At 44.2% G+C, this 16,670-nt stretch overlaps 2 protein-coding genes and 1 non-coding gene across 3 annotated transcripts; all 3 read left to right on the top strand.

Moving 5' to 3' along the window:
* Positions 1-177: 177 nt before the first annotated feature.
* CUNH1orf189 (chromosome unknown C1orf189 homolog) lies at positions 178-4,424 on the top strand. Its single transcript, XM_035450389.1, has 3 exons — positions 178-1,075; positions 2,580-2,709; positions 3,566-4,424. Exons 1-3 carry the CDS (start codon positions 999-1,001, stop codon positions 3,665-3,667), a joined length of 309 nt encoding a protein of 102 aa, XP_035306280.1. The 5' UTR covers positions 178-998; the 3' UTR covers positions 3,668-4,424.
* A 4,200-nt stretch (positions 4,425-8,624) lies between these two features.
* Positions 8,625-8,704, top strand: Mir190b (microRNA mir-190b). The gene has a single exon (NR_105153.1). It is a non-coding gene; the product is annotated as a microRNA mir-190b (primary transcript).
* A 1,759-nt stretch (positions 8,705-10,463) lies between these two features.
* On the top strand, positions 10,464-12,199 carry LOC113833120 (tropomyosin alpha-3 chain-like). The gene is made up of 3 exons (XM_027393320.2): positions 10,464-10,743; positions 11,507-11,632; positions 12,140-12,199. Exons 1-3 carry the CDS (start codon positions 10,627-10,629, stop codon positions 12,197-12,199), a joined length of 303 nt encoding a protein of 100 aa, XP_027249121.2. The 5' UTR covers positions 10,464-10,626.
* Positions 12,200-16,670: the final 4,471 nt, after the last annotated feature.

Genomic DNA, 16,670 nt, shown 5'->3' with positions numbered 1-16,670 from the left:
TGTTTTGACAATTAAAAAGGAATGTTCTGGCACTTCCACATAACCTATGCCAAGATGGTAAGACAGCATGAAGTGGTTTTCTCTAATGTCAGCATATTAGTCTCAGTTTACAAATATATTTAATAAAATTAATTTAAAAAAATTTTTTTTCTTCTTTTGGAGACAAGGTTTCTCTGTGTAGCACTGACTGCCCTGGAACTAGCTTTGTAGACCAGGTTGGCCTCAAATTCACGTAGATCTACTTGCCTCTGCCTCTAATGCTAGGATTAAAGGAGAGTGCCACCACCTCCAACAATGAATCCTTTCTTTAGAATGGGCTTTAGAACAACAGACATTTGATGTGTGTCTGCATTTCCCTTACAGAACATAGGGTGTGAAGCTTTGCCGCCAGAAACTGGTTGGACTGTGTATCTGGATCTAGACATTGCAGGTAGTCTGAAATTCTGAAATAGGGACTGTGTCGCTCATCCTCATAGCCTAGCCTTGTCACTAATAGAAAGCTGGAGAACCAGGATTCCCTTTAGGTTGCCAGGGCAACAGGCCAAGTAGCCAGTCAACTCCCAGGACCAGGGTCATTGTTGGATGCCTAAATGTTACTATGACTACTGAAACCTTGGTGACCAAACTAAACAGAAAGGAGAGCCTTCCCAGTGGCCTCAGAAAATCAACCATGTCTATAGATATGTCTACGGAAAAAATGACAAAAGTAGAAGAGGTATGCAGAGTTGGAAGGAGGGTTGGAAGTTGGATGAGTTTCCCTTGACGTGGTTTCCAGGTGGGTTTACCCAAAGTACAGCATTCCTGAGAAAGGCTTGGTAGAATGCAGGAGAGTTAGCAAAAACAAGAAACCACTTTTGGAACAGGAGTTGTTCACAAATGTCCCACTCTGACCCCTGTATATTCTTTTCTGTCTGTTCTGAGAAATGTAGAGCTTTCCCACTTCCCCCTAGGAAACTACTTCATTCATCAAACATAGGTACTATGCTCAGATTCTAGTAATGAAGGCAAATGAACAGAACTCACTTCTGTTGCAGAATTTGCAAAGAGACGCGGCACTTCAGAAGATGGTCAACAGGTAATCTGTGTTTCCATCTCCTCCCATCAGTTTGTCTTTTCGACTCTCCACTCCCTGAGCCACCACCCAAATCAGCTCTCCTTGGGGACTCAAGAAAGAAAACATGAAGCAAACGGGGCAGCCTTGTTCTCGGAGTAACCGGAGATGAGCATGTTAATGCCTACTGGATGACCCTGTTTGTTTCTATGCCCACTTCCCAAGCTTTTCAGGAAAGGCACAAGTGTTTGTTCTGCCTTTCTTTTTTCTTTCTTTCTTTCTTTCTTTCTTTCTTTCTTTCTTTCTTTCTTTCTCTCTGCCTCCCTCTCTCTCTCTCTTTCTCCCTCTCTCTCTCTTTCTCCCTCTTTCTCTCCTCTTTCTCTCTTCTCTCTCTCTCTCTCTCTCTCTCTCTCTCTCTCTCTCTCTCTCTCTCTCTCTCTCCCCCTTCCTTTCTCTTTCTTTCTTTTTAAACATACTTGCCTGGCTTTGTACTAATTAAATAGCAGGTATTTCAATAGATGTTGGACAACTGACACAATACCCAGAAGATTGAACCTCATATTTCACCAGCTAAGATTTTAGTTTTGGTGCATTTGGGTATTGAATCCAGGGCTTTGTGCATGGAGGTGTTTTACCACCAGCTATACCTCCAACCCTGAGCATTTTTAAAAAAATGCTGGCAGAAGCAGGGCATGGGGGCTCATACCTATAATCCCAGTACTTGGATGAGCATGAATCTAAGGCCAACCTAGGTTACAGTGTGATTGATACACTCTCAAAAAGCCCCAAAGGGAGGCCCAATATGGTGGGTGGTATATGCTTTTAATCTCAACACTAGAGAGGGCAGAGACAGGTGGATCTCTTGAGTTTGAGCTCATACTAGTCTACATAATTCCAGGGAATCAGGGTTATATAGTGAGACATTCTTAGTGAGAGAGGTAGTTGGTGGTGGCACAGGCAGTTCACTGGTAGATTGCTTGCCTAGCATGCACAGAACCTTGGACTTAATCTCCCAGCATTCAGGAGATACAGATAGAGGCAACAGAAGTTCAAGTTTAGCTACATAGTGAGTTGGAGGCCAGTATGGGCTACATGAAACTGTCTTTTTTTAAAAAGGTAGATGGGCTGTGGTGGCACACGCCTTTAATCCCATCACTGTGGAGGCAGAGGCAGAGGCAGGCAGATCTCTGAGTTGGAAGCCAGCCAGAACTACACAGAGAAACCCTGTCTTGAAAAACAGAAGGTAAAGGTTAGGAACAATGAACTGAGACCCAATTCTTAATGACCTAGGTGACACAACTTTGCATTTCCTTTTGTGTGCACTGTAACAGCTGACAGCTCTGCCTCTTGTCCATGATACAATTTAGTAACAGTGCACTTACACTTAAGTCAGTTCTAGCTACCCTTTCAAGAACTTTGCAGTCTTCTGGCAGTGACAGAGGTTCTGTCACAAAGCAACCACATTAGTAAGGATTTGTCTCTACCCTAACTCTCACCCACTTAATCCCCACCCCTAACCCTGGGACAGGTGGAAGAATTCACATACTCACTGTATGTGGCAGATGACATTGAGTCACCGGAGAGACCTGTATGCTACCCTAAGGATGCAGGATGATATGGAACAGGAATTAGTAATGGCCAACAAACAGCTGCTGATGGTGAGTTTTAGTAGGGCAACTCTACTCTCTCTACTCCCCTGCCAGCTGGCGTAGCAAGCTCTTCTATCATGACTTAACCATATTGTTTGCCTCTGAGACTTCTCATGATTTTTATCAGAATGTTAATATCAAATGTCAAAGCTCTTTCAATAAGTGATTTTTTAAAAATTTTTGCATTATTTGCAGATGGCACTCCTTGTTTAGTTTTGGGTTTAATGAAGCTTTGTTTTCTTGGGTTCTTTGGGTTGGGTTGGGTTTTGTTTGAGTTAGTCTCACTGTGTACCCCTTGCTGACCAGAAACTTGATATGTAGACTAGGCTGGCCTTCATGAACTAAGAGCTCTCCACCTGCCTCTGCCTTCTACAAGCTAGAATTAAAGTACACCACCAGTACACACCCAGCCAGGGGGATTATTTTATGTATTTATTTTTGAGACAAGGTCTTGCTCTGCATCCCAGGATGGCCCGAAACTTGCTGACATCCTGTTTCAGCCTCCCATATGCTGAAATTAAAAACATGTCCCATCACCCAGCTGTAGGTGACACATTTCCAAGTCCCAATGCATTACTTTGCTCTTTTCATCCAGCTTCTCTTCTCCACCTGGCGTGTCAATTGCTATGTCACCTTTTAGTATCTTGAGTACCTGACAGATTTCCTAGTTCATGGTGCATTCTCAGCAAAATATTTATTGAACAATGACTCTTCACACAAGAGTGGGGAAATTAGATAGGCTTCCTTCCACTTCTACTACCTCCTTTTATGGCCCTGCTACACCCGGGTCCAAGGGAATACAGGGATGGGGAAGGCAACCAGAGACTGAGAGGAGCATTAAAAAGCCAACTGCCTTCCCAACCAGGCCCGTCAAGCTGCCTTATACCAGCTGTTTGAAAAGGAGCATCAGCAGTACCAGCAGGAGCTCAATCAGATGGGCAAAGCTTTCCATGAGGAGAGACTCTGACACCGCCTAAACACTGCTCTTCCCTCATGCTGCCATCCCAGCCTCCAGTCTCTTCTGTGGGCTTCCCAAAACACACCTGGCTAGGACCTAATAAATATTACCCCTTTTTCACTGTCTCGTGAACTCAATGTTGCCCCTGAAAACAAGAGTGACGCCTTGTGGTCAGCATGGGAAATGCAGTATTGTAAGGGGAGAGAATGCACAATGTCTGGTTTTTAAAAAATCAGAATTGGTTTAACAAATAAAGCATACTCTTAAAAGTTTAGATTTAGCTGGCAGTGGTGGCGCACGCCTTTAATCCCAGCACTCGGGAGGCAGAGGCAGGTGGATCTTTGTGAGTTCAAGACCAGCCTGGTCTACAAGAGTGAGTTCCAGGACACAGAGAAACCCTGTCTTGGGAGGGGGGAGGTTAGATTTAGACCACAGGGTTTCTTATCACCCCTGAGTCTTGGTTTGTTCATGGCTGCCATAATCTTACTTCCTAAACTCTGAGCACTGCTTCTGCACAGGCTGGTTTTGTGTGTCAGCCTGACACAAGCCAGAGTCATCAGAGAGGAAGGAGCCTCAGTTGAGGAGATGCCTCCATGAAATCCAGCTGTTAGGCATTTTCTCCTTCAGTGGTTAATGGGCAAGGGTCCATCCATGGTGGGTGGTGTCTTGCCTGGGCTGGTGGTCCTGGGTTCTATAAGAAAGACTGAGAAAGCCATATGGAGCAAGCCAGTAAAGTAAGCAGCACCCCTGCATGGTCTCTGCATCAGCTCCTGTCACAACTTCCTGCCCTGTTTGAGCTCCTGTGCTGACTTCATTTGTTGATGAACAGCAATGTGAAAGTATAAGCTGAATAAACCCTTTTCTCTTCAACTTGCTTTTTGGTCATGGTGTTTTGTCCCAGCAGTAGAAATGCTAAGACAGCCTCAGGCCTTGGTTTCACTGATACTTTCTGAATTCATGAACAAATAGCTTTAAACATGGCTATTAATCTATAGGCACTGTGTTGCTTGAGTATGGGCGAGGGGCTGAATTTTATGTTTGAAAGTCATCTCATTATTGTGAAAACATGAATTAGCCTCTTCTAGGCCTGAATTCCTACTCCTACTCTACAAACCTGAGAGGATTCCATGCTTAATCCCTTCAGGCATTGAGTGTGCAATGCAGCAGGTGTTAAGTGTCAAGTGGTGGGCTTGAGGGGCTGGAAAAAGCATGTCCATTCTCAAGGTCTTTGACATTGAAACTCCTTGAAAATAGTAACATATGTGCCTGTAGGCCACAGGAAACAAATAGCATTCACATTCGCTGCTGTGAGAATATGCCCTCTGATGTAATTTCTAATACTCTCCCCTAAACTCCCACCTTTCATCAGTACTGTCATTGGTCACTCATCTGTGCCGTAGGATTTTTTCCTACCCTCCGCTTCATGTGGCTTTGTCTCCACTGCAAAACTCTCATTCCCTCCCCCTCCAGTCTGCCTCTGTCCTTAGTCTCTCATCAAAGCCTGCACTTTTCATTTAGCTGTTGGAAACTAGTTTCTGCCCCTCCACTTTCCACTCAGGAAGACCATGGAGAGGCAACAGGTACAAAGAGAACAGCACAGTCTACAGGTATAGGGTCACAATATTGGACCCTCCTCTGGAGAGGACAGACCAGCTAGGATTGTCTTCAGGATTAAACAGGTAAGTAGGTAAGGAGCACAAGCCCAGTGATTGGCCGAAAATAGCCTCCTGTTTTCCTGGAATCCAGGCCTTGACTTGGTAGTCCTGTGGCTAACCCACATCCATCTCAATGCCATTGTTTATCACACACTTTTCCCTCTTCCCTCATCACCACTGCTTCCTAATCCCTCATTGGTGACCAACCATGAATACTGACATCAAATGAAATGGAGCTCCCAGGCTGGTAAGGAAAGCAGGCTGTGAACAGTAATTACAGATGGAGTGTGAGTTTTGTAGGAGATGAAGCCACAAACACCTCACCTGGATTCGACAACAAACAAGACGGAATTTCCATTCCTTCCTTCCATTTGTTCCTGGCCTGTGTTAGTCTGATCTAAACCATCCTCATCTCTCTCTGAGCTTCCTTCTTTCTTACCTGTCTCCTGGGCCACCTGCTTATTCACAGTTAGTATGGCCTAGAGTTAAGAGAATAATGGACAGATTTGGTTTTCAGTCTTTGCCCTGCTACTTACTAGGTGTTTGGCCTGATGCACATTTTAATATTGGGGGCTTGGGTGGGGCAGTTTGCTGGAGAAATGGCTCAGTAGTTAAAAACACTGGCTACTCTTGCAGAGAACCCAGATTGGAGTCCTAGCATCCATATGGCATCTCACAATTGTTTCTAACTCCAGTTCCAGAAGACCCAGTGCCCTTTTCTGGCCTCTGCAAGTACCAGGCATGCACGTGGTACACAGGCAGACAGACATGCAGACAAAACACCCATGCACATGAAATATTTTTTAAGAATTTAAGTCTGGCCAGGCATTGGTGGCACATGCCTATAATCCCAAAACTTGGGAGGCAGAGGCAGGCAATCTCTGTGAGTTCGAGACTAATCTGGTCTACAGAGCAAGTTCTAGGACAACCTCCAAAGCAATACAGCAAAACCCTGTCTCAAAAAACCAAAACAAACAAAAAAGGACTTAAGTCTGAATTTTGGTTGCTGGTTTATAAAATGGAAACAATCTCTAACTTATTGGGTTGCCATGGGAACAAATCACATTTAATAGGTAATATAAACAGGAAGCCATAACACTATCTTGCTACTCAATGACACTTTCTCTCCTTATTCCCACTCCCGCTATGCTCTATAATTTCTCTGTTCATTTGGACTCAATGGATGCTCCATCCTCTCTGACCTTGGCCGATTACCTCAGGGCTTGTCAGTGCCATGCTGGCTCCATTATTGGCAGGTTGGCCATAATCACACCCATCTTCCCCGACCACCCTGCCAGTTCTGTGTGCTCTTATCACACCGCTCAATTGTGCCCCTCCAGCCCCTGTTGCTGCCATAGCTGATGTTATACCCTGGTCTTGTGGCGTAGAAGGACTTAGACCTATTTGAAATAAATGCACAAAACTAAAAACAAAAACAAAAACAACCCACAGAACTCGGTGAGAAGGCACAGTGGGTAAAGGTACTTGCTGCCCGGCCTGATGATCTGAGACTGACTGAACAACCCACACAGGTAAGAAGAGAATAGACTCCTAGAAGTTGTCCTCTGACCTTAACATAGACAGTGACACAGCCACACACAAAAATACAAAAGTGTAGTTTAAAGAGAAAAAAAAAAAAGACTGCTTTTATTAAGCTTCGTGCTTCCTCCTAATTGTACCATCCAAAGTCTTCCTCCACACACCAATATTCCTGCCTTCCATTGCTCCTCTAGTAGCCTAAACACTAATGTTTTCAATGCTTTTTTGATCTTTCGAGAGAGGGTCTCTCCTTGTAGACCTGCTGTCCTGAGCTCACTATGAAGACCAGGCTAGCCTCAAACTCAAAGATCTGCCTTGAGTTCTGGGATTAAAGTCGTGCACCACCATCAGGCAAATCTCCCATTCTTGCTAGTCCCTGTCCAGCCTCTCTTCTTCCTCCTCTGTTTTCCCATTGTGGCTAAGGCTTCAGGGAAAAAAAAATAGAACTTGAATGGTGAGAGTTAAGAGTAAATGGAGGGCAAGGATGTAAATATTCCATATACACGTGTACACAAACATTGGGAACTATAGAAGAGAAAAGACAATGCCACAAGTGCCTATCTTGTGATGTAGGCCCATTTGTTAGTCTTTCCCTGGAAGGCAAGTGCCACACAATTGGAATTGACTGAGCATTGGGACAAGCTATTGATCTTGATCAAAGTCACTGTGGATTGGGTGTATGGGGGAGGGAGGTGTCAGGATTAATGGGAGCAAGGACACATGGAACATGCCTGGGGACTGATAGAAAGTGTCCTCTCACCCTCACTACACTTCTATAGAGGTCCCACACCCTCTATGCAGCTATAACTTGGGCTCCTTTCTGCCACAGTTAATGAAACAACCACCTGCCAAATGATGCTCCACAGACCCAATTCTCTCCAAAAGGAAGAAGAAGAAAAAAAAAAAAAAAAAAACAAGAAGAGGACCAGGTTGAAGGTTGAATCCCCGTGAAGGAAGAGCCTTGGAGAAAACAGCCCAGGAGCTCTGGTGACAAAAAGCTGCAGAAAAGAAGGGGGTCCTGAGGGCTACAGGCCACTTCCTGGCAGAAGCCATTCCTCATGCTTTTGATCTAAGCCTTAGTTTCAGTTTAACCATTCAGGAGAAGCTGCCTGGAGCCCAGGCTGAAGCCTGTGAGTGAAACAGCTTTTCTGTTCTGGACATCCAATGATAACTGGAAGGAGGATGCCTAAGGGCCTGAGGAGAGACAAAGCAGATGTCGTCAAAAAGGAGCAGCCCAGCACTTCAGAAGTCCCGGTGACTACCGTTTACAGTACTAGGAGCTGTGAAGTTGCTGTCCACTAAGAAGGCCAAGAAGTCTCAGGGGAAAAATCTGGGAAGGTTAGAAGTTTGCTTGGAAAGGGAAAGCAGAATATATGCAAACCCCTAACCCTGCCCCCCAAAAAGCCCTGGGCAGCTCAGATGGCACTGAAGGGCAGGTGGCAAAGCTGTTGAGGAGCTGTTGACACCGGTGATCCTCTGGAAGCTGGTGCTGTCACACAACAGGGTGAATGAAGCTCCATATGGGAGCGTTGGGAAATGGTAAGTGCCCGGATGTGAAGCCCTGCCCAGCGTTCTTGCTTTAGGCAATCATGGTCCAGCAGACACTGGACACAGTGGAAGAAGGGCTGTGGCAGGAATGGCATGAAGGACAGATGAGTAAGAATGTGTTTTGGGAGGGGAAGAGCAAGGGGCAGTGCCCTTGAAGAAGATGGGTTTCCATCTGTACATGACTAGGCTCTGATTTGTCTTCCCTGACCAAAGCTCGCCTGCCTGCTTCTGTGTGATATGTTTGATATTGGGTTGTTAAATTAGGAACCAACTAAATGTCAAACATATTCTCATAGCAGTGAGGAGACTTGGCATCACCCCCTCTGCTACTTCAGTCCCTGGGACTCTGAGACTCTTGCCTCTCTTCTTTTTCTGTTTGTTTGGGGTTTTTTGTTTTGTTTTGAGACAGGGTCTCTGTGTAGCCCTGGTAGCCCTGGAACTCACTATGTAGACCAGGATAGTCTTGAACTCACAGAAATCCTCATGCCTCTGCCTCCATGTATTAAAGTCATGTGTCACCATGTGCCTGTTGTCTTTTGTTTCTTGGGTTGCTTTGTTTTGTTTCTAGAAATGTTGGCAATTGAGCCCAAGGACTCACAGATGCTAGGCAAGTCATCTACCACTAAGCTATAGCCACAGCTTGTCTGTGGCTTTCTTGTTTGTTTTACTGACTCTCTCTCCATAACTCCCCTGAAAGAGAAGTATCTGGAGCCCATGTTAACCTGGAAGGCTCACATAGAAGTGGGAGAAAGCTGAAATTTGGGGATCAACTCTATATCAATTTTGTGTGTGTGTGTGTGTGTGTGTGTGTATGTGTGTGTGTGTGTGTGTGTGTGTGTGTGTGTGTGTGTGTGTGTGTGTTGCCTCTTATAGTAGAGAGGATGAGAGGATACAGCTTTTTTTTTTTTGGTCCCTGTATTGCCCTCCTCCCTATTTGCCCATTTTCTTCCCCTGGTTCTCTTTTGATCCCAATCCCCCTTTCCTTGAATGGCTCTGAAGTAAGGGTACTTGGTTTCCTTGCTTTCTTCCAGCAGTTAGTAGATGATCTATCTAGCAGTCCGCTCCTAATGTGGAGGCTCTCATGAGTTAGGCAACTCTGCCCTGCCCCCACCCTGATACTCGACTCAGTTACCACATTGCTGTGGTTTAGCCTTGACACTATCCTTGACATTATGAACTAATTAGAATCATTTCTATTTTCCCCACTACCCTTGGTCACCTTGAACAGTGTCCACTTCTCTGGCATACTGGGGTATATGGCAACTGTGTATGGGATCAATTGCCACCTGTCAATAACAAGATTCCAAGTGGAATTATGACCATGGCTGGCACTACACTGGGGAAAACAGAGCTGGTGGTGATGAATATAATGGCATGGTGGACAGTAGGCTGGGCAGGGGTTTAGAAGAGAAGCAGTAGAAAGCAACACAGATTTTGGGACACGTGGATATGAAAGTTCTATTTTAAGAACATTATGAGAAAACAGAAGTCATGATTTTGTACTGTGACCCTCCTTATTTTTCAATCCACTTGAAACCCTAGGATAGTCTTTCAGATCCTAACCCTCCCATCTACCTTATGGTTCTTACAGGCTGATGTCTCCCTGCCCAATTAGAGAATCCCAAAATAGCACAGCAATTCCAACTGGCAATCTGGGGGAATTGTCAAGGATCATGAGTGACCTCCCCTCTGCACTGTTGTTCACCATCCTTAAATACCAGGAATCAAAAGAAGAAACTCAACCAGTAGAGTTTGGTCCATATCCAATACAGTCTAGGGAAAAACGAGAGAGCTGAAGGCAACTAGGACCCTCTGGGGGATAGAACTGCCAAAGAATCCTTCTCTATTTCAGTGTTCTCCCCTCCTCTGTCCCTCCACTTCTGAGAGACCCACAGAGCTGCCAAGAACGAGTGGAAAGTTTCAAGGTCAGCCTCCCACCACCCCCACTTTCCATTGTCTAAAATCAGCCTCAGCTGTCCCTCAATATTTTTTCTTGCTGGTGATGTCAGTCTATCAATGTGTGTGACCCTGTGTTCCCCCAGGAGAACAATGATGGTTTGGGAGGGAGCCTGAAAGACCATGTTAGGAATAAGAGGTGGAGCCGTGACCAAAGATAAAGGTTCAAACTTGGGGAACTTCTAGTCACTCAGGTGGCAGTCCTTCCTTTCTTGTCCTAGCCTCCAGTTCTCCAGTGTTCACAGGTAAGCCCACCAACAGTCACAGCTCATGATGGAGGCCATCAAGAAAAAGATGCAGATGCTGAAGTTAGACAAGGAGAATGTTCTGGACCGGGCTGAGCAAGCTGAAGCTGAGCAGAAGCAGGCAGAAGAAAGAAGCAAACAGGTACACGCTGGCATTGGTCTTACTAGCTACAAAACAACACTCAGGAGGCAGAGGCTAGCCTGGTCTACACAGCAAGTTCCAGGACAGCCAGAGAGACACAGAGAAACAGTCTTGAAAACAGAGAGAGAGAGAGAGAGAGAGAGAGAGAGGGAAAACGGTTGGTTATCATGGGAAAATGGAGGGGCAGGGAACAATTAGAGCAGTGTTTCCATTCTCAACCTGTGGGTCATGGCCCTGTTGGGCTTCACAGGGGTTGCCTAGGACCATCAAAAACACATTACCATTCATAACAGTAGCAGCAAATTTATAGTTATGAGGTATCAACAAAATAATTTTATCACCATGATATGAGGAACTACACTAAAGAGTCATGGCATTAGGAAGGTTGAGAACCACTGCTCTAGGGTATCCACCTTAGAATATTCATATGACCTTGAGAAAGCTGGTGGCTTCTTTTGTGCCACAGTGTACCTGCTGGACTTTAGAAGTAGACCATATTTTAGAAGAATGTTTCACTTCTAGAGCAAAAGGTAAGAGCATGCTCCATTTTTTTCTCTCTTCAATGTTTACATCCAGTAGTCTTGGATGAAAACTCCAGACTTGGTCATCTTATAGAGTCCAATGTCAAGCCACCATAGCACAAGGAGAAAGTGTGTCTCTCTGGGTGGGGTGGCGATAACATGGAGGCTGAGCTCAGAGGTCTTTAGAGTCTAAGCATGCATGGTTGTGTTTATGTCTCTGGTTACTCTTCTGGCTTCTACAGTTAGAGGATGAATTAGCAACCATGCAAAAGAAGCTGAAAGGAACAGAAGATGAGCTGGACAAGTATTCTGAAGCTTTAAAGGATGCCCAGGAGAAGCTGGAGCTAGCGGAGAAGAAGGCAGCTGATGTAAGTATTTGGGAGATGGCTTCTTTGTGGGTTTAGAGGCAGTGGGTATATAGCCAAAATAATGCTTTTGCATGTAACATGATGGCATGCTCTTATATTGGAATAGTCTGTTTTACTCAAAGACACGTTGAAGCTGAGAGCATAGTTCAATGGTAGTGTTGCTTTCCTAATGTGCATGGATCCCTGGGTTCTATGCCAAGCACTGGAAAAAAAAAAGACATATGGAAGTCTCATTTCTATACTATTAAACCTCCTTCTCGGTAATGACCTTTTCTAGGACCTGGACAAAGAGAGGAGCTTCCAAGTCCAGATGCACGCTATCAGGTGTCCACCTCCACCCCCATGCCACATTCTTAGCTTTTGTGTACCAGGTTTGGCATGTGCATGTGTGTATTAATAGGGAACCTCTCATCTCTCAATTACCCAACAAAGCCGGCTTAGATTTCACAATAGGAAATGGAGGTCACGTTGACCCTGACCCTATATGGGTAATCTGTCATGGTCAAGGTGGGCATCTGCCCTGCCACAAAGATGCTACAGGGAAGCCTGATCATAGGAGAGCAATGAGCTATCAAGGATGGACTATAATAGAAACTGGGAAGCAGGCAAAGGTATTGTCCCAGAACTTACCCAATGGCTCTGAATAAATTTCACAGTTCTTTAGGGCTTTTCTCTCTTAAAATTAAAATTTCCTTTGCTCACTGCCTATTATAATTTAGCACCTGCTTTCCTTCATCATCAACCTCAATTCTTTTTGCAAAGAGAAATGAGACTATATAGGACATCTATTTTGAAGAAAAGTATCAGAGAATTGTTTCATTTATTATTTTTTAATTGCAATGCTGGGTATTAAATCTAGTACCCCCTGGACTGACCTAGCTCATAGGGATCTTAACAGTAACAAAAAGATACGTCAGTTACACAGGCGTTTCTCAGCCTCTGGGTGAGGAGAAAAATAGAATCCAATGTTATTTTAAGTCACATTTGGTTTTGGAAAACAGTTAAAGGACAGAGTGGACGACTTACAAATGCATTTAGATCCTCACACTCAGTCTCTGCCATGGGGCAAGTGCTCTTCCCTTTGGTTCTTCACTTTCAAAGGCTCAGACATAATGAGTGTTAGACCACATGACACCAGAGATTGGTGATGTAAACAGGGGAACATGCACTATACACAGTCATAGTTTATAAAGTCTTGCCTGTTACACACTGCTATGTCTTTGTTTTTGGAAAACTAAACTTTGTTGTCTCCAGGATTGATCAGGTACTTGAAGGCCTGCTTGAATTGCTTAGCCCAGCTTACAGGCACAGATAGATAGATCTCTCTGGTCCTAAATATGGAGGCAGGATGACAAGTGTTTTCACAAACTAGCACTATGTTAGGCTAGTAACAGTTTTGTGAGATGCCAAGTAACACCTCCTTAGAAAGGTCCTTAGCCAGAAAGAGCTAATAACCAGGACAAGAACTCGGTGTTATACAAACCTTGGGAAAAGGAGAGGGAAGGATTTCCAGAAAGTATGCCAATATATTCACAAGGATAATAGAATTCCCTGGGGATGAATTTTGCCAATTTTAGGATGTTTTATACACAGGAGTACAGCACACACATATACTACACAAACACTGTCTTACCACTGTATTTGTTTGAAAGAAATTTACATAGAATTTACATAGAAATTCCCAAAATTTTTGTTTGTTGAGACAGGGTTTTTCTATGTAGTTCTGGAACTCACTCTGTAGACCACACTGCCCCCAAACTCAGAGATCTGCCTGCCTCTGCCTCCTGAGTGTTGGAATAAAAGGCCTATGCCACCACTGCCTAACTAAAAAAATTAAATATGGAAAATGTCGTCTTAAAATTTTAAATCCTCAACTTAACCCTGTCCCCTTTGTTACCTTTTTCCCATAGTCAGTGAGTACCCCTCATAGATATGTACAAGAACAAGAAACTAGCTGGGCATGGTGACAAACGCCTTTAATCACAATACTCAGAAGACAGAGGCAGGTGGGGCTCTATAGTTTGAGGCCAGCCTGGTCTACATGGTAAGTTCTGGGACAGTCAGGGCTGTATAGAGAAACTCCATTTCAAACAAACAAAACAAAAAGGGGGTGGTTGTTGAGACAGAAGCAAGAAGAAAGGTATCTTTTCCCAAAGTACCATCTGTGGGTTAAGCCCTGCCACAGCCTGGTTTTGTAAGTAAAGTTTTATTAGAACATACTCATGCTCTTTATTTACATATTATCTAGTAGTTTTCTCCTTTCAATAAAATAATTGCTGCAGAGTTCATATGACCTGTAAAGCCAGGCATTCTATCAGGCCCTTTACTGAAAACTTGCTGACCCTTCACTTCAAGTACAAGAAAGAAAGTAGGGTGTCTACAGGGATTGGGAAGAGTGCTAAACAAGGAAGGGCACTGAGACTTAGAGGGTGAAGATTATGTGTGCCCTCTGTGAGAGGGTGTTTTGTCTAACACAGACAGGGCTCACAGCTCAGCTTCTGACCTTGAGATTAGTACGTAAGTAGCAGCATATTATTTTGATGTAACTGTATTGGGGAGAGAGGGAGGAGAGAGCCAATAACTATGTGTTTACACCAGTACTTTTGGTTATCTGAGAAGCCTTTCTGAATGTGTAGGATTTTTTAGGGCTGCTTGGACAAAGAAAGGGCAAAGCTGTGGCAAGGTCAGTCCAATCTTGTGTATTTTTTTCTTCCCAGAGTTTAGATACTATTATAGTTTAAAATTGTAGCAAAATATACATACACAATGCCAGGCAGTGGTGGCCCACGCCTTTAGTCCCAGCATTTGGGAGGCAGAGGCAAGCAGATCTCTGAGTTTGAGGCCAGCCTGGTCTACAGAGTGAGTTCCAGGATAGCCAGGGCTACACAGAGAAACCTTGTCTCGAAAAACTGTGTGTGTGTGTGTGTGTGTGTGTGTGTGTGTGTGTGTGTGTGTACATGCTTGTACAGCACAGCATGTCATCTTTCTAACCCGTAAGATCCTCTTAATCCAAGAGGAAAGAGGAGAGCAATGGGTAGGACTTAGGACACCAGAGTCATAACACCATTTTTTTAGGGACATGTGTTGGGAAGGATGAGGAAAGAGGAGAACAGGGATGGACAGAGACACCTGTTGGTATGTTGTGTTGTTCGTCACCAGGAAAACAATAGCACTGGTTGGTCTCCCTGCTGCCCATCCATCATGCCACTAAAAGCTATTGTGAGTCTGTCTACCCATCTGCTTCCCTGGATCAAGAGATTATCTGTACAAAGGCACCAGCCTCAGAAATGCAATGCAGTATTGGCTCAACTTTGGTTTGCCTAGGAAGAGGTCTAAGGGTACAGGGAGGTATAACAGTGCCACCTGCTGGTCAGCACTCAGATGACAAAATTTTCACCGGCACTCCTGTGAAGAGACTTATTAAAAGCAAGCTTGAGAAATACTTAGGCCATCAAGACAGTTATTGCTGAGTATCAGAACCTTGTTTTTCTGACTTAGTTTTGGGTGGGGAAATCAAAGTGTACAGGATACTCTACTGAGAAAATTGTTGCTAGTCCAATTTGCTTCTTCTGAGTAGTTTCACTGTTGAGCATTCTCCCCCCACCCCAAAAAAGAAGGGAGCTTCCTGAGAACCAGGACCAGATATGGACAGCAGTAAGTGTCTTGCTGAACCTAGGGCCTCCACTGAGTTAAATCCCCAACCCAATTAATATTTTTAGTTCTAAGTCCTATTCCACATCCCATTTCTTAAGGGAAGAGAAAAGCTGTATCAAAGGAAGAATTTATCATTATTTCTTTCCAAGAAAGTGGCAGAAATACAGAGAAATAAAGTTAGGGTGTGATAGTTCACACCTGAAATTTTACTATTTAGGAAGTTGATTAAAGAAGCATCCAGAGCTTAAGACTAATCAGGGCTACAAAAGTGAGATGAAGCCAACCAGTACTACCTGAGACATCATCTCAGAGAATACAAGGCCAGGTGGTGGTGGCATACTCCTTTAATCCCAGCACTGGGGAGGCAGAGGCAGGCAGATCTCTCTGAGTTCAAGGCCAGTCTGATCCACAGAGCGAGTTCCAGGACAGACTCCAAGCTAGAGAGAAACCCTGTCTTAAAAAAAAAAAAAAAAAGTCAAATGAAAACAAAGCAAGCAAACAAAACTAGAATAGCAAAGAGAAAACAAAATAAACCTCTTTACAATTGTGCTCCCAGAAATCCTGTACGTGGGGCCTGTATAATAGTTCCTTGGAGTAACTGAAAAAAAGTGGCAGTAAAAAAATCAATGAAAGTTATTACTGTTTAGAGGTTAAATTCCACAATAGTTTTCCAGATACTTATATCTTGTTGTTGCACCAAGGATATGATAATAAGGAACCATAAATAAGGAATTCTTCCTGATAGACTAGAGACATAAGTATCTTGTCTACAAAAGGAGTTGTGCATGAAAATTAAATTACCAAGCCCTAAATCATTCCAAGGGCCAAAGGGGGCTGGCAAGTTAACTGATCGTGCATACTGACTGACTGGTATTCTAAACAGAACTGTTAAGTTCACACCTGACCTTATAGAATGCCCACTTGCCCGACTCTTTCACCCCTTTATTGACTTCCAGGAGATGGGAGAGAATCTATCTGAACAGTTTTGGGTTTTGTTTTGAGACACCGTTTTACATAGCTCATCAGAATAGCCTTGAATTCACCACGTCGCCAAGAATGACCTTGAATTCTTTATCTGTCTCCACCCTCAAGTACTGAGATTACAGATACTTGCCACTATGCCAGTTTCCACGCTTCTGGAGATCGAGCCCAGGGCTTCGTGCATGCTAGACTAGTGCTCTAAAAACTGAGCAATATCTGAATAGATTTTCAAGAGAGCTTACTGGGACTCTGCAGGATGAAGTTTAGGCTTCTCTCAGAATCTGGTTTCGGAGTCTGTTGTAGAGTGAGGAGAAGTGAAAGCATGTGGGATAGTTTAGACTGCAGAGTGGAGAGGACACAGTGGTAGGGAGGCACTGGATAAGAGAGGGGTCAACAGCGGAAG

The sequence above is a fragment of the Cricetulus griseus genome (genome assembly GCF_003668045.3).
Source record: "Cricetulus griseus strain 17A/GY chromosome 1 unlocalized genomic scaffold, alternate assembly CriGri-PICRH-1.0 chr1_0, whole genome shotgun sequence".
Classification (NCBI taxonomy): domain Eukaryota; kingdom Metazoa; phylum Chordata; class Mammalia; order Rodentia; family Cricetidae; genus Cricetulus; species Cricetulus griseus.
This window is presented reverse-complemented; position numbering and strand designations above follow the sequence as displayed.